The sequence below is a fragment of the Balaenoptera borealis genome (genome assembly GCF_965194805.1).
Source record: "Balaenoptera borealis genome assembly, chromosome: 17".
In the NCBI taxonomy this organism is placed as follows: Eukaryota; Metazoa; Chordata; class Mammalia; order Artiodactyla; family Balaenopteridae; genus Balaenoptera; species Balaenoptera borealis.
In genome coordinates this window covers 38,376,061-38,398,580 of record NC_138876.1, presented here as the reverse complement: position 1 = coordinate 38,398,580, position 22,520 = coordinate 38,376,061, and the positions used below count along the sequence as shown (strand labels likewise).

Genomic DNA, 22,520 nt, shown 5'->3' with positions numbered 1-22,520 from the left:
CTGTCTGGAGCATTGGGCCCATTGGATACATGTACAGTTTGTTAGCCCTCTTGACCACCAGGACTTAACATTTATTTTGAGCTTGCTAGTATGAAAAATGACTTGAGTGCTGGAACATGGGTTGAGTATATGGGCCATCATAGCTTTGGAGAGGAAAGGATATTGAAGGGAAGAAACTTTCTTGAGCAAGTAAAGTATGCTTTCACATGTTTTCTCATTTACTGTCACTTTAACAAGTTACATAAGACAAGTTACATATTTTCTTCGTATTTACAGATGATGAAGTTGAGGGTTAAGTCAAGGAAAATGCTTAAAGTCACGGTGATTAAATATGGAAGTTGGGCCTTAATCCCAGGTTGTCCACTCCAAAGCCCATAGTCTTTTCATATTTCCCCTTTTTTTGGTAGTTAGTAGACTGCCCTTCTAGTTTCTAAACTTAAGAAATGGACTTCCCTGGTGGTGCAGTGGTTAAGAATCCGCCTGCCAATGCAGGGAACACGGGTTCGCGAAGATCCCACATTCCGCAGAGCAACTAAGCTTGTGTGCCACAACTACTGAGCCTGCACTCTAGAGCTCACGGGCCACAACTGCTGAGCCACGAGCCACAACTGCTGAAGCCTGGGCGCCTAGAGCCCATGCTCCGCAACAAGAGAAGCCACCGCAATGAGAAGCCCATGCACCGCAACAAAGAGTAGCCCCCGCTTGCCGCAACTAGAGAAAGCCTGTGCGCAGCAACGAAGACCCAACACAGCCAAAACTAAATAAAATAAATTTTTTTTAAAAATTAAGAAAAAATAAATAAATAAACTTAAGAAGTTTCCAAGTAATTTGAAGTCATGGTTTTTACATTTTGTGGCTAAAAATAAAATTTATATAACTAAGTGAGAATAGGATTCTAAATGCTTTCATTTTAGAAGTGTCAAATGTTAAACCTTGTTTATGCTTACCTTAGCTATAGATTCTTCTGCATTTTAGAATCAGTTTAACAGATATATAAAGGCCACTCAATTGGAGTAGAAGTCTATTATTAAGCATATCTTCTTATTCTGAACCTTAAAGCTCCCAGAGGGCAGATTCTTTTCACATGTCCTCGTCCCTGAGGTCCCTAGCGAGGTGGCTTGTGCTTAAGTACTTAATAAATGTTTATGGAATTAGTAAATTGGAGATTGACTAACGTGAAGAATTTTATTTCCTTGAGTAGTTATCAAATAAGACCCTGTTCCCCTGCTGTGTGGCCCCCTCCTCCGTTTTATTTTCCTGATTGTCAGCTAGGTGTCTTCATTCTGCCTTATCACCCTCCCAACACACACACGTTCTTTTGTGAATGTATTTTTTAAAAGGATCTGGGATGGGAGTTGAGGGAATGTTTAATAATAAGACTGACATGGCATTGTCTACAAGTTTATCCCTGTAAGAAATGATTATATCATTTTTCTGTTACTGGTTGATTTTCACCAAATTTGAAGGACATTTTGGGGTGGTCTAATTTAAAATATAGATTGCATGCTATATATAAAATTAACTTTGGTTGGCCCTGGAGGGGAACACCTCAAAATTTTCCAGAGGATTTTAAAGCGGGGTACAGCAAGAGGCCCATGTAATTCTAACCTATAGAAACAACACCATATATATTATAAAGTCTCTATGATCAGAGAAGATACTTTCATGTAAAACCCAGCATGGAAGTCACATTGGATTTGAAGTGTTAGTTTGCGTGTGAGCAGATCTGCATAATATGCTTCCATTTAGGGATTTGCTAATTTAAATGTGGTTAATGCTTTACCAGGACAAGGCTTCCTTGACCAGCTAGTAGAGATCAGATTAGTGCTGTTGATAGGTAGGAGAGGCACAACCACCATAGTGTATCCTCTTTTCCTGCTACCTAAGAATGCTGTTGACTTTTCCCTTGGGATAGGGGGCTTATTATTTCATGGTGTCAGGCATTTGTGGGGAGCTGTTGATGACTTATGGAACCCCAATAGTTACGAGACCTATATAAAGCCCAAAAGTTAGTGGAAAATTGGGAAATCTGCATAGACCAGAGGGAACAGCTGCAGTTCTAGCCACTACATAAGTTGTTGCAAAGAAGCAAGTAAAATTGGCACAGGTTGGAACGTGGGACCACCTTTGGCTTGCTGATCATCGCAGAGCCTATGAAATGGAGACTGAGTGTTCCTCTGTTGGTCACTGATTGAGGATTTCAGACTTCGTATTTGTCCAGAAGGAAAGATTGTTTCATCTTTCATTTGGGAGGCTCTATCAGCATTGTTTGCAGTTGTCTCAAAGAAATTGCATTGAACTTTTTAGCGGTTTTTAAGATAGTTTTTAACCACTTAATTTCACCTTTTTACAGTTAGTATATAAATTAAAATGACTCAATTTAGTCATTTACATGAGTAAAATGGAGGTATCATATAAGTGACTATGATAGTTTGCTGAAGGGATTAATTAGTTAAATGAAGTTTCACAGATGTGAGGTTTGTGAGCTGCCACAAGTGAAGAGAGGGAAACTGTGTGGACTTAGAGCTGTAAGATTGGTCAGTTGGAGTAAAGCTTACATGGAAAGGTGAGGACGACCCCAGAAAATCAGAAAAAGTAAGTTTGACTAGTCTGAAATAAGAAATGGCATATGAGAATTGACAAGTAAGATGGTGATACTGGAAAGTAGGATTAAATAAAGTTATATTCCTGATGTGGATATGGCTCTAAGCCCAAATTCCTTTCTGGGGTTTCTGACCTTTCTCAGTGCATTGTCTCCTCCACCCCTCCCCGCCCCCCCAATATACATAAACACAGAGAAATGAGAAGAGACAGCATTAAAGTGGCAAAACAGCCCAGAGGAAAGAAAACCAAACCGAGAGTGAGGACACCTGGTTTCAACATTAGCTGTCTGACTTTAACAAGTTGCTTAAGACTCAGCATATTAAATTTGAGTTAATTAGGAATTTAATCAGCTAAAAGACAGCTTTTGTTTGGATTTTTCTGCCATAAATCTTTGGGAAAACTGCAGATTGGGTTTTGGAATATTAATGGTTTCTCTTTCCAACTGCATATCCCTGATAATTTTGCACAAATGCAGGTAATGTCACATTAGAAAAACTTTGAACATTCATATTGTTTTCATGGCTATAGGTCTGCTGTAATAAGTAATCTGGTGGAAATCTGTTCTGCAAGAACTAGAAATAAAGCAATTTAAACTAGTATATTGATTTGCTAACTTACTGTGTTGAATATGAGAAGAATGGGCAAGTGAAAAGAAGTAGTGAGATCCAGAAAGAAGAGGTTAGAAATACAGATACCTGGGAGATACCTGGGCCCTTTTCTTCAAAGTTCTGAATCTAAGTATATTTCTGGTGATGGGGCTCAGAAATGCTTCATTTAAAAAAAAAAAAAAACCCAAACTAGTGATTCTGATTAAAAGCCAGAATTGGTGTTCACAGACTTAATTCTACTCATGAATACCTCTAAGTGCTGTCATTTTATTTTGGGGATGTTAGGAAAACTGAGGTAGCCTTTTTAAACTGTGGCAGCGGGTTAGTAAAGCTTCTTAATCCTAGAATAGTAGAGCTATTAGATTGTAGGATTACAGGGGACATTAGCGATGATCTAATACAGAGACCAACAAACTGTGGTCCATGGACCAAATCTGGCCCTCCACCTGTGTTTGTAAAGTTTTTTGGAACACCGACATACTCATTCCTTTATGTATCGTCTGTGGCTGCTTTTGTGCTACAGTAGCAGAGTTTTGTAGTTGGGACAGAGACTCCATAGCTCACAAAGCCTAAAATATTTTCTATCTGGCCCTTTACCAAAAAAGTTTGTGGACTTTTGAATAGATCAGACCTATCATTTTTATAGATGTAGAAACAAGACTCAAAGATAACGAGTGAAATACTCTGAGATTACACAGCCAATTGATGGTCAGAATGCAAATACAATTTAGTTCTTTTTCCTGCTTCCATTCCACTATTTTTTGTTGGAGGTACTGATGCCTGGGTGAAATCAGAAAATAAATTTGTGGTACAGTTTTGCTTATAAGTTCATTCTTTATTATATTACAAGATGTAGTTCCTAGGGACAGTAGTCTTCGATAACACAGCTGTACAAAAGTCTTTAATTTGGGTCGGGGGTAGAATTTGATTGTTGTATATTCTGTGTCCTGAGTACAAATCTTTGATTTGCTCTGCCAAGCAGTTTGATAACAGAATCCGTTATTGTCGCTGTGCAGCCAAACGGACGGACCATCGAAGTGGCTGAGGAAGAGGTCGTCCGAACTCCTCGGAGTGCAGCAGCTAAGCAGCCATTAGAGACACACAAGAAAAATGAAAAGGTCAGTTGGGAGCATGTGAAATTATATGCAAGGCTCTTAATAAAGAGAGTGACATATAAAGTGTTACATGTGCACCCCCATTTAAGGAAAACTAAAAATCTGAATTTATCATAGCGGATGGATGGGTGGTGGAGGTTTAAGTAAGTTGGTTTTGTTTGTTCGTTTTTTAAGGAGGGATGTATCACCAAGTATTTTAAACATTGCCGTGACATTATTAAGTTTTCATTTTGCCAGAAACAATTTATTCATGACTTGAACATCTTTTATATGAGTAAGGTTCCAGATATGTAACATACCTCTTACTGGAAAACAAAATTGTGATACCTTTGTTAATAGTGCACTTTTGGCATGAAAAGCTTGGCAAAATTGTTCTATGGTATTAAGTGTTAATATAGATTTCTATTGTGACAGCGACATAATCATCTACTTATTAGATACAATTTGAATTTGTTTAACAAAGGAAAATATTCTGTACTCAGGTCATTATTAAAAGGTTTGGATGTGCACTCTTAAGTTTTCAAATAAGACAATCTATTATACCCCGTTAATGGTACATTCCTGGGATTTTATTCATTTTCCAGTTGCCAGTGTTAGAACCAACGCGTTTTTATTTGACTTACTTTAGTTTGTAAGTAGGCAAAATGTACAAGACTCTGTTAACAGTGGTACCTCCTGCTGTGGGCGAGAGACTTTTTATTTAATTCTTTTTGGTACATTAAAAACTGCAACCTCTCCCCCCGCCCCGTTTTTTTTTAACCCTTGCATGCATGACTCCTTTTCAGGGAAAACGAACAAAAAAACAACCACAGGTAGGTAAGTGGTTTCTAGGAACCAGGGTGCCACAACTCCAGCCCCGTAGCGTAGTGGTGAAGTGCTTGGTACAGTTTCTTAATGCTCATAATATCAAAATACCACTGAAGAACTGGTGAGATCAATTCTGCCCTGTAACCCGGTGAAATTGGTCTAGGGCCAAGACAGCTGCAGGTAGGATGGCTTAAAATGAAGGATGGTTGTGGGAAAGAATTAAATATATGTCCGGGGACTTCCCTGGTGGTCCAGTGGTTGAGACTTCGCCTTCCAATGTAGGGGGTGTGGGTTCGATCCCTGGCCGGGGAGCTAGGATCCCACATGCCTCGGGGCCAAAACACCAAAACATAAAACAGAGGCAGTGTTGTAAGAAGTTCAATAAAGACTTTAAAAGTGGTCCACTTAAAAAAAAAAAAATCTTAAAAAAAAAAAAAACGCCCTATAAATATATGTCCGACTTTGCCTTTGGCAGAAAAATAAATAGTAAATTACTTTTATTAACAAATAAGCATACAATTTAGGGATTGTGAATTTACACTGTGAATAGTTTATATGCATAATGTAGATGTATACTTCTCCCATCTAGTGTTTCCTTGTTCCTGGGCTTTCTCTTTACTAGTGAGCATTTTATACTTAACTCCTGCTTCCACTCCCTGAATTATCCTGAAAAATCTGTAGTTGGAATAATTAATCAACTACCATTCATCTCTGATTGATTAATTATATATAGATTGTATGTATCGGGATGTAAAACCATAGTTTAACGTTTTAAATCATTCTGAAATCTCTTATGTTAGAAAGTAATTATAATGGTTGACATTTGTTAAGTATCTATAACATGGCAGGCACTGTGCAAGGTGAGGTATGTGTATATATCGTACATATTTACTTCGTACATAATTACTTATTTAATTATAAGTAAATATATTTACTTATAGTAGGGACAACTTATTGAGCACTTACTGGGTGTATTTTTAAGACTTTATAGAATATTTATACATGTTACTTTAATTATCCTCGCAAGAATGCTGAGGAGGTGGTATCATACCTATCTTACAAATAAGAAACCTGAGGCTTAAGTTACCTAAGCTTTTAAAAGTACAGTCAGTTCTAACCTAGACCCATCACTCCAAAGTCTGTACTTTTCACTGCTCTGTATTATTTCTAATCCTTTCAAAAACTCTTCCAGGCAAATAGTATTAGTCCCATTTACAAATAAGGGCTCTGAAGCATAGAGGGATTGTGTGATTTCTCTGATTTCATACGTAGTTTCTGAACTGGGATTTGAACCCAGCTCATTCTCATGCCAAAGCCCATGTGCTGTTTAATCACTTGACAGAACCACCTCCTTTCAGTTGCCATTGCTTTTTTAGTGCAAGGCTTCTACCTTTGGTTTGTCGCCTATTTGATTTGACTTTTTGCATAATAATAAATGCTACCACTCATGCTTAATGTTTCTTTTCGCAATCCTACATCTTGAATTTATGCTTTTTAACTTGGTTCAGTCCAGGTGACTCTCATTTCAGTTAACTTTTTATGCTATTGTGCTGTGTGCTGTTGTGTGTTTTAAATATGTGGGGTTTTTTTTTAAGACTTCTTACTGTCTTTTTTCGTAAATAAACATCTTAGGTCTACTTATGCACCTTAATATGTATTATTATGTATTTGTTTTCCTCTCAGAGCCACGTTAGGCACTTTAAGAAATACAGTTTGCCCGTAAAGCAGTTGCACTCTATGCAGTGATATTGAATACCTTGTCCTGTCACTTGAGTAAGCCTTATAGATAAAACTGCCTAAAAACCGTATATGACAAGAGCTATAGATATTGGGTCTATAAAGCAAGTTAAGCTACCAGGTCCATTTGGATATGAAGGTTAATGCTTCATTGATGCTAGTCTCTAGTAGAGTATACACTGGATCATTAGCCAGGCTGAATGCATTGTGCTATTTGATGATGAAGAGAATAAGGAGAAATGTAAGACGTACTTACCCTCAGAGAGATTACAGTCTAGTTAAGGAAAGGCAAGCATAAGAGAAGATACCAGGTAACATACAGCCTTGAGTGCCAGGTATTCAGAGAAGTAAGATTATCCTATTTGGGTAGCCAGAAAAGATTGACTTAATTGGACTCTTGAGGATGGGGATGGTATTTCAGTGAGTAGAAGTGGGGAGGCCAATTTTGGCAGGGGAGAGAAACAAATGAACACAGTCAGTCATTGTTCAGCTGAAAGAAAACAACATATTCAGACTCAAGGGAAAGCCCTAGACAGGTTTGACTGGTCAGAGTGGGGTGGGGTATGATAAAAACTTAGATATGCTCAGCTGGCAGCAACATTTATGATTAACAGATCAGCATTGCATCTGTGATTGTAAAGGTCTGAATTAAGATAGAAGTGTAAAGATGGTTAGTAAGAAAAATAGCAAAAGCAAAAATGTATAAAATTTGGTCACAATCAGGTTGTTGCGGACAAAGTCAGTGGTGTCCTACTGAAATATTCATTATAAATATTGACAAGTTCTTACATTTTGGTGATGCTACACAGAGTACAAAATATTTTCACATCTCTTAATCCTAATGCACAGGGAGGAGGGTATTATCATTTTTTTTATACAGCTTATTGAAAAGAGTTTAATGAATTGCCCAGGATCACATAGCTAGTAAGTAATGCTCTCTCAATTTCTTTGAGGTAGCAGTTCTCAAAGTGTGGTCCGTGGACCCCTGTGAAGGGGTTCCAGGGACCTTTTTGTTGGGTCCCAGAAGACAAAAGTGTTTTCAGAATAATTAAGACATTGTTGTCTTTTCCATTGTGTTAATATTTGCATTAATGGTGCAAAAGCAGTAGTGAGTAAAACTACTGACTCCTTAGTACAAATAAAGGCAGTGACACCAAGCTACTTGTAGTTGAATTCTTTACTGCAATCCACTTACAGTTGGAAAAATAAAAAGGAAAAAAAAAATAAAAAGGCTAATTCCACTTAAGAGTATCCTTGACGAATCTGAAAAAATGATCATTATTCATTTGATTAAATATTGACTTCTGAATACATGCCGTTTAATATTCTGTATGATGAAATGGGAAGTATGCATAAAGTATGCTCTGTACTGAAAAACAGTGGTTGCCTTGAGGAAAAACACCTGTGCAGTTGAGTTGCAAGCTGGACTAGCCACTTATTTCTTGTTACTCCATTTTTACTTGAGAGAACAACTGAGAGGCCATGGTTATTTTGAGTTGGGTATTTGTAGACATTTTCTCAAAAGTAATCAAGACAGTTCAAGGAAAACAACTGATAGTACTGTTACAAATGATAAAATGATTTGTTGCCAAGTGAAAATTAGAAATTTGGAAAATTTGTGTCTACCACCATGAGCTTGACAACATCCCAGTACTTAATGAATTGCTGATGAGATCAGCAGTGATGTTAACAAATGTGTTGGTTTTTTTTAATATTGTATATAATGGATTGGGGTTTTTGTTTGTTTGTTTGTTTTTATCTATTTGGTTGCGCCAGGTCTTAGTTGCAGCAGGCGGGCTCCTTAGTTGCAGCTCACGGACTCCTTAGTGGCGGCTCGCTGGCTCCTTAGTTGTGGCATGTGAAATCTTAGGTGGGGCATGCATGTGGGATCTAGTTGCCTGACCAGGGATCGAACCCGGGCCCCCTGCATTGGGAGTACGCAGTCTTAACCACTGGGAGACCACCAGAGAAGTCCCCAGAATGTTTTTTGTTTTTTTGTTTTTTATAAATTTTATTTATTTATGTATATATGTATGTATGTATTGGCCGCGTCGGGTCTTCCTTGCTGCGCGCAAGCTTTCTCTAGTTGTGGCGAGCAGGGGCTACTCTTCGTTGTGGTGCGCAGGCTTCTCATTGAGGTGACTTCTTTTGTTGTGGAGCATGCGCTCTAGGCGCGCAGGCTTCAGTAGTTGTGGCGCGCGGGCTCAGTAGTTGTGGCTCATGGGCTCTAGAGCGCAGGCTCAGTAGTTGTGGCACACGGGTTTAGTTGCTCCGCGGCATGTGGGATCTTCCCGGACCAGGGCTCGAACCCGTGTCTCCTGCATTGGCAGGCAGATTCTTAACCACTGCGCCATCAGGGAAGCCCCCCAGAATGTTTTTTAACCTTTTGGAAGATGTATGTAACTCAGTGAATCAATATTTTCCAAACGCTCAATGCTTGCGTGTTACAAAAGTAGACAAGTATAAAAGATTCATTTAAGGTGCAAGGTAGACCAATGGATTTTAATGTAGTAAAGTATAGAAAGCTCATTGATGTAGTTTCAGATTCCACATTGCAACAATTTTTAAGAAACTACCACTTGACAAGTTTTGATGTAATATTTTTTCCTTCCTCTACCTAAAATCCTTCATGATTTCCCGTTGTTATTACTCGACAATCTTGAACATAATCCAATGGCACTGTGGCTCAAGTCTCTTTTCTTACCTCTTACCTTCTCTAAGCTCCAGACACTTTGGTTTTCTTTCTTTTCCTTTCTATTTTTTTTATTTAATTTATTTATTTTATTATTTTTGGCTGCGTTGGGTCTTTTCCCGCGGGCTTTCTCTAGTTGCGGCGAGTGGGGGCTACTCTCCGTTGCGGTGCGCGGGCTTCTCATTGCGGTGGCTTCTCTTGTTGCGGAGCACAGGCTCTAGGCACGCAGGCTTCAGTAGTTGTGGCACATGGGCTCACTAGTTGTGGCTCGCAGGCTGAGTAGTTGTGGTGCACAGGCTTAGTTGTTCCGCAGCATGTGGGATCTTCCCGGACCAGGGCTCGAACCTGTGTCCCCTGCATTGAGGTGTATTCTTAACTGGTGTGCCACTAGGGAAGTCCCCTGGTTTTCTTTCTTTTTTGTTAAACAGCTTTATTTTGAGATATACCATAGAACTTACTTCTTTCAAGTGTACAGTTTTGGTGTGTTTACAGAGTTGTACAACTATTACCACAGTCTAATTTTTAAACATGTTCCTCTTCCCAAGAAGAAATCTTGTGCCTGTTAGCAGTTGCTCCCCGTTTTCCCCTCTCCTCCCCTTGGCAATTGCTAATCTTTCATGTACTATCAAGAATATCACAATTATCTGAAAAAAACTATTGAAAAAGTCCTCCCTTTTCCAATTACATATCCACATGTATGTGTAGCCATATTTTCTTCATATGCTTCAATCAAGTAATATATCATAGCAAATTATTGCAAAAGCAGATATGCAAGTCCAGGTTTTTTTAATGGAGCCAGACATAAAAGATATCTGCACAATGTAAAACATGACATGCTTCTCACTAAAATGTTTGTTTTGGAAAATATAGTTCTTTATATAGGTATAATTTATAATTAGCTTATTATTACTTTGAGATAAATTAATACATAGCTAAATAATTTCTTAGTTTAAATTTACAGTATGGTAGATATCAAAAGATAGAACCCACACAAAGGCTCTTTGATATCCTCAATACTTTTTAAAAAATATATATTTATTTATTTATGGCTGCGTCCGGTCTTAGTTGCAGCACTCAGGATCTTTCGTTACGGCGTGTGGGCTCTTTCATTGCGGCGCACAGGCGTCTCTCTAGCTGTGGCATGCAGGCTCTCTAGTTGTGGCATGCGGGCTCCAGAGCACATGGGCTCTGTAGTTTGTGGCACGTGGGCTCTCCAGTTGTGGCTCCCGGGCTCAGTAGTTGTGGCGCGCGGGCTTAGCTCTTCCGCAGCATGTGGGATCTTAGTTCCCTGACCAGAGATCGAACCTGCGTCCCCTGCATTGGAAGGCGGATTCTTAACCGCTGGACCACCAGGGAAGTCCCCTCAATACCTTTTAAGAGTAGAAAAGAGTATCCTATGACCAAGAAGTTTGAGTGATTAGTGTTTAGAAGACCAAAGACAAAATTATTCTGAGGCAGCATAGATTTTATACAGGCATAAACTCTAGCAGTTAGCAAAATAGAGAAGAACCTGCATGCTCAGGGAGCTTACATACATTTGTTTTTTATGTTCCATAATACATCTTAGAAACTGTAGTTTCAAACTAGGGATTGGCAAGCCATGACCTTCTGGCCGTATCAGGTTCTCTGCCTATTGTTGAAAGTTTTATTGGAACACAGACACACTTATTCATTTGTTTATTGACTGTGGCTGCTTTTGCAATACAACAGCAAAGTTGAGAGGCCTTATAGTTTACAAAGCCTAAAATATTTAGTATCTGGTCCCTTTTTTTGCTGAACCCCTGTTTTAAACTCCTGATACAGTGTTTTGGGTTCATTAAAATGTTTCATTATCTGGAGTGCTTTAATATCATCTGATTCTCTAGGTCTTGGACTCTTGACTCTCCAGGCTCCCTTGTGCCGCAGTCTATAGCTTTGTGATTTCTTGGGTTTCACCCAAGGAATTAGTTTTCAAGAACTTCTTTAAGGTAAACCAAGTGGTTTTTTAAATAAAAGTGGTAATATCTTACCAGAGAAGCCTCATTTCTGCCCGTAGACTTTTCTGTCTAAACACCTAATGAATAGTGGAACTGAGACCAGAACTAGGACATCTGCCTTAACCCATCGTTTTTCCACGATACTATGGTTGTATCAGGCAGGAAGTGGCAAGAGGGGGTCAAAAGTGAAATGGTGAATTTGTATTTTATAATGCTATGATTGAAGTGAGAATGAAAGTGGAATCTCCAAGTGGAATTAGTTTAGGCTATTGGAAATGTGAGAACCAAATCTGGGAAAGAGTTCAGGGCTAGATAAAAGAAGTTCTTAAGAAATGTTTCTTGTGAATTTTTTAAGATTATGAGTTGATAACCATGCTGCTTATGCAGTGTTCCATAACTTACGAGCTCACACCAAACATTTAAATAATTTAATGGCTTGGATGGTGAATCAAGTATACAAATGTAATAGCTCAAAGATTTTATTTGGGGGGACAATGAGAGTTGGGAAGACAGGGCTATATGTAATGCAGTCTAATTTTAGGCTCTTTCATTGATTAACGAAATATTAATGGAATACCTTCTATGTGCAGGATATACTATTCTAAACACAAGGAATATAATGGTTGATAAAACAGGATAAAATGGTTGATAAAAGAGTCACTATTCTCATGAAGTTTAGTGGGGAAAACAACTAAAAACAAGCAAGTATAGTCTCTAAGGTCAGGTGGTGTTAAATGCTGTGAAAGAAAATAACTAACCAGGGTGAGGAGAAAGAGGTAAAGTGCTAATTGTGGGCACTTCCTTGCACCTGCATCTCTACTCCTTCCTTCCATTCAAAAAAAATGTATCAGAATAGTGGTGAGTGGAGAGATGCTGAGTCTAGTTTAAATCATACCTCCTCCCCAAAATGGGGGAAATCAATTGCAAGCCTGTCTACTTTTAAAAAGGTTTGTGATACTTTTCATAATTAATCTCATCCTGGTATTGTGTCACCAAGTTACTAAGGTGAAGAACTGCTAGTTCAGACAGAGTAGAGAAATGGAATTCGTATGCCTCTTGGGCCATTCATCCTTTGCCATTTAACCATGCCCAACTCATCTGTATGTTTGAGACAAGTGAGAAAAATAAATAGTGCCAAAATGTGGAGCAGTATAAAATTAGGGACTTGCCACATTTAAGCAGGAGGTGGATGAAATTGATCCTAAAGCAATGGTTTTCAGACTTTTCAAGTGGCAATTGCTAAAACTTTTCAAAATAAATTTCACTAACAACTTTTAATTTTGTCAAGTACACTTTTATTTTTGTTTATTTTTTTGGCTGCGCCTCCTGGCATGTGGGATCTTAGTTCCCTGACAAGGGATCGAACCCGCACCCCCTGCAGTGGAAGCGCGGAGTCTTAACCACTGGACCGCCAGGGAAATCCCATCAAGTACATTTTTTTTTAATTTGTTAATTTTTTTTGCTGTTTTTTTTAAAATTAATTTTTATTGGAGTATAGTGCTTTGCAATGTTGTGTTAGTTTCTGCTGTACAACAAAGTGAATCAGTTATACGTACATGTATATGTATGTGTATACGTGTATGTGTACGTATACGTGTATGCATCCATTCTTTTTTAGGTTTCCTTCCCATTTAGGTCACCACAGATCACTGAGTAGGGTTCCCTGTGCTAAACAGTAGGTTCTCATTAGTTATCTATTTTATACAACAGTAGTGTGTATATGTGAATCCCAGTCTCCCAGTTTGTCCCACCCCCACTCCCCCTTGGTAACTGTAAGTTTGTTCTCTACATCTGTGACTATTTCTGCTTTACCAATAAGTTCATCTGTACCATTTTTCTAGATTCCACATATAGGCGATATTATACAAGTACATTTTTAAAACCACTGTCACCATTGCAAAAAAAGAAAGGAATTTTGACACAATGGGAGAAGAACAAAAATCTCGGAAAAAAGTTTTTGCCATGAGTTAATGAAAAACCTTATACACCAGCCGCTAGTCAGCAGACCAGAGCACTCTAGTATCCATTTCTAACCTTTAGAAAATACTCAGCATTCCTCTTTTTCATGCTCTGTTTACTTTATCACTCCTGACATTACCAGCAGAGACTTTAGATGATTACAGAGCTGTAAGTATTAGAGAGGTCAGTTCCCCCAAATTTTAAGGACTAGTACTTTCCAGATTAGAGAATTAATAAATTGAATAAGGATTACGTTCAGAACCTGGCAACTTACCTTGTGTGTAATTGGCTAATTGCAAAATAAAGTATCATTTAACTAAAAATTTGTACAGTATTCGTCTTCTGATAGTTTTGTTGCAATGCAAATATTAGATTATACTCCCTAAGTTAATCTTTTAAGCATTAATTGGACACTGTTCTGCTTTTCTTTATACTTTGCAGTTCTTTAAAATAGCAGTATCTGTTAAGAGAGCAGTTAGCCATTTGAATAGATCTGCTTTTGCTGTCAAGGTATACCTTTTGCCACTCTAATAAATGATAGCACTTATTTGGGTATTGTCTAATATTAGGGAGTGTTCATTTATGTTAAGATTAAAAGATGAGCTTAATTATGGAAGTTATTTTTGTGTGTTTTCTTTGATAACCAGTTCATATATATTTTTTTTTTTTTTTAAGTTCTGTGAATTTGAGAGCAAATTATTCATAGTCTTAGAACTACTTTAGCATGTGCTTTAAAGACTGTACTCTCCAAATTGGAATACATAAGAAGATCCATTGGGATGAAGGAAGAAAAGATTAGGCTTTCTATTTATACTGTTTTTTAATCAAAATATTAAGCTTTACTCATGTTTTATATATAGTCATTGGCATCCTTATTTAGGATGTTAAAAGGTATTAATTAATTAATTGGGGAGAGGAAAATGACAGAGATAAAGCAAATGGGGTGGAACTTGAGCTGGGTTAAGAAAAAATAATGCACATCATTTTAGGCATTGGACATCAGTAGAGGGAGGGGGTACATGGTAAAGGGTACAGAGAAAGTCACCCTAAGCACCCAGGCTACCGTACTTTATTTTGAAAGAAAATTCATGGTCAGTAAAGTTTGGGCAAAGACAAGAATATTTAGAGATGACAGTCGTGTTGGAACCAAATGATTATATATGTGAATAAAAGAATATACGGTTGAGATTAATTTGTGGAAGACCTGTATCATATGAGGAAGTTATATTAGACTTTATAGATGGTAGAAAATGATAGGGATTTTTTAAATGGGAATGTAAATTAATTGGACTGGTATAGATATGTTGGGAGATGAACAATGGGAGGGAAGCCCTTGAAGTTAAGAATTTCTCCTAATGTCTCATTTACATGTCTGTTTCTCCTGTTAGATTAGTATAGAACACTTTCCATAAGTAGAAAGTTTTATTTAGTTCTATATACTGAGCTCCTAAAACAATGTCTGACACACAGTAGGTATTTAATAAATCTTGACTGTATGAAGACCATTCAAGAGAGGCTAGTTTAATAGTCCACCCAGCTCCATGGTGAAGCCTGACAACAATGCGGGGGGGAAGAACTATGGGTAACAGGAAGGCAGAACTTACGTTCTCAGTTTTCCTTCAACTGTTAGCTGTAATGGAGCTGATCAGAAGTAAGACATTCACCTCAGTAGGATGGCTGGGTCAATTAGTAGTGTGTATACATATTTACTTTAAAGCTTTTTATAGTATATTATGTTACTAAGTCTCATCTGAGTGAGAGGTTACTTTTAAAGTGAGGTTACTTTTAAAGGTAATAGTATAAAATCAAACAAGATGGAAGCCTAAATCAAGATAATTTCCCTTTTCTGCAGATTTTATTTTAATGACAAATCATAGTATATTTCAGTGTGAATGTAATTCCTGTCCTTTTTCCATAGCTTCCCTCTTTTAAAAATAAGCTGATTTAGGGGCTTCCCTGGTGGCACAGTGGTTGAGAATCTGCCTGCCAATGCAGAGGACACGGGTTCGAGCCCTGGTCTGGGAGGATCCCACATGCCGCTGAGCAACTGGGCCCGTGAGCCACAATTACTGAGCCTGTGCGTCTGTAGTCTGTGCTCCGCAACAAGAGAGGCCTCGATAATGAGAGGCCCACACACCGCGATGAAGAGTGGCCCCCACTTGCTGCAACTAGAGAAAGCCCTCACACAGAAACGAAGACCCAACACAGCCATAAATAAATAAATAAATAAATAAGCTGATTTATGCATGCGGCTTTGTAGTCAGCAGTCTGCTTTCACATCTTATTTAATCCTTAAAAGAACCTTACGTGAAGTTAGTAGGAGTTTTTGTCCCATATGACAGTTGGGGAAAAGGGTTTAGAGTGATTCAACCCTAAATCACATAGCTAATACATGATTGAATTTATATTTGGCATTATATGTAGAGAGTCAGAAAGGAAAGTATTTGTGAGGCAAGGCTCTGGAGTCAGAACTGGCTTTTAGTCTTGGTTTCAACACTTAACACTATATCTTAGGCAATTTATATAATCTCTTTATGGCCTCAGGTTTCCTTATCTGTAAGGCGGGGATACTTACTTTAGTTAGTTTCTGTAGGTGTGCACTGTCCAATATAGTAGCTGTTTGCCGCATGTGGCTATTTAACATTCTTTTTTGTACTGTCTTATTAATAGTTTTTAATATTGATTACATTTTGAAATGATAGTATTTTGGATGTGTTGGGTGAAATATAAAAATTAATGTTACATATTTTAACTTTTTAATATCTGCTAGAAAAATTTTAATTACATACGTGGCTTGCATTATATTCTGTTGGACAGTACTACTCTAGACCAGGGGTTGGCAAACTCTGACCCCCAAATTCAGCCAGATTCCTATTTTTAGAAATGCAGTTTTACTGGAACACAGTCACACCCATTTAATTATATATGGTATATGGCTACTTTCATGCTACAGCAGCAGAATTATTTGGTTGCTACATATAGAACCATACGGCCTGCAAAGCCTAAAATATTTACTGTTTTATCCTTTATAGAAAAAGTTTGCTGGGAATTCCCTGGCGGTTCAGTGGTTAGGACTCTGCGCTTTCACTGCCGAGGACGTGGGTTCAATCCCTGGTTGGGGAACTAAGATCCCACAGGCCACACGGCCAAAAAAAAGAAAGAAAGAAAGAAAAAGGTTGCTGACCCTTGCTCTAGATTGTAACTGATAGATGCTCAGTGTGTTACATCTTTACTTAAGAGTGGATATGAGAGACAGAAAGTAGATTAGTGGTGGGTGCCGGTGGGGAAAAGGTAGTAGGGAGTGACTGCTAATGGGTCCCAGGTTTCTTTTTAGGGATGATGAAAATGTTTTGGAATTAGATACCAGTGATAGTTGTGCAACTTTGAAGATACTGAAAACCGCTGAACTACACTGAAAAAGATATCTCAATTTTTTTTAAGTGGATATGAGCCTGGTTTGGTAGAGGTAATAAACCAGTACCTTAAACATGATACATGTTAATGATAATGAGAACATGCAAAGAAACAGATGCAAATCAACTATGGGGAACGTAAGAAAACATTTTAATAGTTTTTATGTATTCCCATGCCACTTGAGAATATTTGCAAGTAGTTTCTTGATAAGAAGCAATTAGCTGTCATTTATTGCTTACTCAAACTGTCAGTTACTGCTTACCCTATTTCTTTTTAGTTGTAAACTTAACTTTAAGATAGTGCACAATAATACATACATAGCCAATCTTGGTAAATAGTTAAATGAGTGAATACAAAGTATAAATAAAATCTATATTTTTAAATATTAGTTCTCTTCTGGAAACATCTAAATATAGAAATCATGGCTTTATGAAGTTTTTAGCAAACTTTTGAGAGGAGAAAATGTTAGCAGAAGGGAATTGGAAAGCCATTCCAAAAATGTCCATATCTTGTACATGTGTAGGTGTTTTTTCTTTAATGAATTACTATACATCTACCATATACAAATCTTAGGTATTTTCACACTGCTTGGAAACTGACAAAATATTGTCTATTTTGTACAGTTGACTCATTAATTTGTTATGCGAAGAGTATGCCAACAATCTGCTTTACGAAATCAAAAAACCAATAATCAGTACATCATTTTCCTTCTGACCACTAGCAATAGGTTTTCGTTTTATTGCTCTGAAAACATCATGTTATAGTGCCTTATTTATGATGTAAGTTAGGATAGCATGATGTCTAAGGGCACACACTTTGGAGCCAGTTAGACCTATTTCCTAATTTATTAACTTAATGCAACCCAGACAGCCTATTTAATATTTAACATCTCTAAGTCTTTGTTTCCTAATCTCTAAAATGGGAATAATACCTTTCTAGTGAGCTTGTTTTAAGGAATAAAGAATTGAATGTAACGTACTTATATAGTAACCACTGAATAAATGGTAACCTCATACTATTATTGCCATTTAATATGTTAAGTTTTTTAATCAAACAAATTTTTTTGGTTGTCAGCATCATACATTTCATTATGTATTTTACTGACTCCTACCTTTTCAAAAACATAATGAAATATTAAGTAACATTCTATTTTACTTTCAGTCAAAGAAAAATAAGAAGAAATCAAAGTCAGATGCTAAAGCAGTGCAAAACAGTTCACGCCATGATGGAAAGGAAGTTGATGAAGGTACTTGAGCAAGTGAAAGGACTGTAGAAAAATTTTTAATCCTTTTTTACCAAGGTGCATTATATAAAAGCTGCATTTGTTTCGCTTAATCTTTTATCTAGCTCTTCTTTTTAATAACTATAGATTTTAATGTACACATCTGTGACATTGTTAGGAGACACTTTTTTCCCCTAAATTATTTAAGGATCTAACAATGCTTTCCTTGAAGAGAACTGCCTTGAAATTTAAGGTCTAGCTCAGTATCTTGAGCAGTTTAAAAGCCATTCATTTTGTCTTTGTTTCCTAGAAACGTGGTTTGGTTTTTTTCCCATTGTTCTTAAATATACCATCCCTAGAAGGCTGGGTACGAAATTCTTAAGTAAGCCATTTATTGTCCTCACCTAATAAACCCATTTATTAGTAAGTATATATAACACTCCCCTACTAGTACTATCCAGCAAGATAAAAAAATATACAAGATAACTTACTTCAATTTTTTCTAAACCATAGATGACAGATCTGATAAAAATTACCAGAATAAATAATGGCAGTTAGCTGTCTAATACAGCGAGATTAGAATAAATTCATAGGATAAATTAGTATAATCAGCACTCTTGGTTTTTAGTTTAATATCTAAATTTATTATGATACTTCAGATGCACCACCATGTTTTCCCCCCAAAACTACAACTTTTTTGTCTTCCCCTTACTGAATAACGTTTTTTTTTCTGGGGCTATGTCAGGAGCCTGGGAAACTAAAATTAGTCACAGAGAGAAACGACAGCAGCGTAAACGTGATAAGGTGCAGTCTGATTCTGGTTCATTGGATTCAACTATCCCTGGGATAGAAAATACCATCACAGTTACCACCGAGCAAGTTACAACTGCATCATTTCCTGTTGGTTCCAAGAAGAATAAAGGTATATTAGTGGAACATAAGAGTGATACATCAAATCCAACTCCTTTTAATCAGATGTACAAAATATCATTACGTCAAAATCTGGCTATTTTGAACTGCTTACATCATTGTGCTGATATACCCTTCTTCGTGAGAGCACTGTGGACCACGTATTGGTTTACCTGATACCAGCAGTGTTACTTGTTACATGCTGCCTAATGAATGGCCTATTAAATTAAATTGCCTTTCTGCTTTGTCACATGAGAAAATGATTGCTGCTTTTTTCTCATGTGTATTGCTTTGCCCCAACTCCCTAACATCTCCATTTCCTATAGTGGACATTCATTAAATGAAATGACTTGTCACCTTTCTTTTCATTCCAAGATGAAACAAGCATGTTCTGGATAATGCAGGTTCTATCTGCATTTCTTATCACCCCAACTTTTTGAGAATGCTATAGGTGTTTGATAAAGCTAGACTGGAACTGCAAACATTATTGAGCTAATGTTCTTCCCAAGTATTTCAAATGTTCAAACTATCCAATACTGATGGCTTCTTGGTAGTTCTTACATTGCCATCATTTTTACCCTGGAGACATCAGTCTACGGAGTGATGCTGTTCATCTTGCTTCAGGCATTGACTTTTCTTCCTTCACCTTTTCATTAATTGCTAGCACCTCCCACTTGTCTCCAAACCTCTGTCTTAGCCTTGGTGTCTTTTACTTTTTTGCTTGATGATGTGGTGGAATTTATTGCTGTGGTACAGCAGTGACTTCTGCTTATCCATTTTCACTGTCACATATTAGCCATGCTGTAGTGTTTCTGTTGGTGACTCTTTTTCACTGTCTTGTGCATGCCTTCCTCGCTAGCAGAATGCTATGTCATGCTGGGTTTTTGATACATTGTGATCATTATGCTTTTCAGTGTCAGAGAAATAGTATCTTTGTTATAACATATAGTCTTACCGCTTGCCATATTTCCTAAGTCCTGCTCCAAATATTGGCAAAATTCTTCTAAGTTGATGTGTTTGCTTCCAGGAGTGTTGAAAAGGCACCTAGCTGGTATTGCTGAGAGGTGGCAAAGTTGAATCCAATTACAGAGCCCAGTTCTCCAATTCCTACTTTAAAGAATCTTGATAACCATTGTAGAACAGGAGACTCTATATATACTTGGGCAGTTTTCCAGGTCCTTTTTTGGCATTGTAGTTGACTAAGAATATGATAACTAGAGAACTCTGTTCCTTAAGAACATGTGAAATATGTTGTGAGTAAAAAGTGACTCTTTTCTAGTGTAAGACTTTAGTACTTAAAGGAACAATTTATTATAAATAATTAGTAAAAATTAATTTATATGTTACTCCTAACTTAATGTGCATAGTGGCCTATTTAGTATTAAATAAATTTTATTTCTATTTCAACCAGGTGATTCTCATCTAAATGTTCAAGTTAGCAACTTTAAATCTGGAAAAGGAGATTCTACACTTCAGGGTGAGAGAAATTACATGTAACTTAAATTGAAGGCCCATCAAGATAGAAACTTATATGTATGTCTCTTTCCTCACATGAATGACACAGAAAGAAAAAAAAGGCTTAGAAATGATTTTAATTACTAAAGTAACATAATCACAGTTCAGAGATTTTGGAAAATAGATAAACAGAAAAATCACTCTAACAGTCTTTGGTATATTCTGGTTGTTTCTCCCTCTCCCCTATATGTAAAAACATTCTTTTAGTTAATAGTTTATATGCAATTTTGATTCTTGCTTGCATTGTTTAAGCTAACAGAGAAAAAGATTTTTTTTTTCTGGACTTGGGTTTGATATAGGCATATATGGGATAAAAGACTTTACCCCTGAAATTAAATAAGAAGGCTTAATACCTATAATCTTCTAAACTGCTTCCTGAACAGTATCAAATATTTCATAATAAATGGACTATAGTATAGAGTTATACAGTACTTCACAAACAGAAAATATATTTTTTTTACTAGTTTATGATAAAGATTGAATTAAGTAGAGAATGATATACCTTACCTAAAAACTAAAGTGTAGTAAAACGTAAATTCACAAATGAAGAAGCACCTTCTCGTTTCAGGCTTGTTCTTAACACTGTCAGCTTCCTTCATTCTCATGGTTCTCAATCCTGGCTGCACATTTCAGCCATCCAGGAAGCTTAGAAAACCACACACGTATATAAAAAGGAACATGTACTTACTTACACACACCTATGTGTATTTATGTATGTGTGTATATATATACACAACACAGATACATACATACACATGTGTACATATACCTGCATATAAATGTATACACGCAAACATCCTGATGCCTGGACTCTGTCCCTAGAGATTCTGATTTTGATTGGTTTGGGCTGAGGCACCAGTGTCTACTTTTAAGAAATTTTTCATTTGATTTTAATGTGCAGCCAGGTTTTAGAATCACTGCCTTATACATTTTATATATATATAGATATAGATATATATATATATATAAATATTTAAGGAAAGAGCATGTAACTAAGGAGAAGTCTTTATGTTCTTAGTGGGTGAGTATACCAGAATATGTGTTTTCTTCTTTGTACTTTTGAGCAAGTCAGTCTGCTTTTGAAAACATTATTAGTATATATATTAAGTTCAAGCCTACTCGTAGTTTTTAAATTAAGTCATCCATGGTGGTCATGTCACTTTTTAAATTCTTCATTTTATCTTTAAAGCTTGAGCTATTTAGAGGATAAATAAAAATATAAATATAAATCAAGCAATTATAGAAACTTGAAAATATCCCAGTTTTAACAAGGAGTCGTGTATCGATTTTTAATCTTTATTTTCTTTTCTTTAAGTTTCTTCAGGATTGAATGAAAACCTCACTGTAAATGGAGGAGGCTGGAATGAAAAGTCTGTAAAACTCTCCTCACAGATCAGTGCAGGTGAGGAGAAGTGGAACTCTGTTTCACCTGCTTCTGCAGGCAAGAGGAAAACCGAACCATCTGCTTGGGGTCAAGACAGTGGAGATGCTAATGCAAATGGAAAAGACTGGGGAAGGAGTTGGAGTGACCGATCAATATTTTCTGGCATTGGTAAGAACTGTTAGAAAATTTTAAGTTTGTTTAAAATGCCTATCTGGTACATTTAAAATTTTCCAAGAATGAAAAACAGATCCATTAGTAGAAAAATTAGTCATGCTATACAGAAAGAATATAGATTAGCTCATCTCAGATCCTTCACATGGAGCAAAATGGGAACTAAATAAGTGAATAATAGCATTTATTATTTACTCTTTATTTAATTCTTTCACTTGCTTTTATCACATTTGATTATCAGTTTAGCTAACTGATATAATTGTGTGTTTTTAGTGATGTAATAAGAGTAATGTGTGAGCAGACTTTTTGATTAATTTCAACAGTTCTACTATTGAGTTTAAATAAAAATAGTAAATGGAGGTACAGTTTGTAGCATCAATGTGGTGTCTGTACTATTTTACAGTCTA

At 36.8% G+C, this 22,520-nt stretch overlaps 1 protein-coding gene across 8 annotated transcripts in view; it reads left to right on the top strand.

Moving 5' to 3' along the window:
- The window catches only part of MTDH (metadherin), a gene marked incomplete at its 5' end in the record, with an annotated part of 55,099 nt that overhangs the window by 8,360 nt on the left and 24,219 nt on the right, over positions 1 to 22,520 (top strand). For 4 of the 8 annotated variants that reach the window (XR_014236521.1, XM_082364337.1, XM_082364334.1 and 1 more), the window contains 5 exons: positions 4,229 to 4,330; positions 18,074 to 18,158; positions 18,880 to 19,056; positions 20,455 to 20,520; positions 21,874 to 22,110. Coding sequence is in view for 7 of the 8 variants with exons in the window: in XM_082364337.1 (XP_082220463.1) it covers positions 4,229 to 4,330; positions 18,074 to 18,158; positions 18,880 to 19,056; positions 20,455 to 20,520; positions 21,874 to 22,110 (667 nt within the window). The remainder of the gene's footprint in view (positions 1 to 4,228; positions 4,331 to 18,073; positions 18,159 to 18,879; positions 19,057 to 20,454; positions 20,521 to 21,873; positions 22,111 to 22,520) is intronic. The other 4 variants (XM_082364338.1, XM_082364336.1, XM_082364333.1 and 1 more) reach the window with 2 other exon arrangements.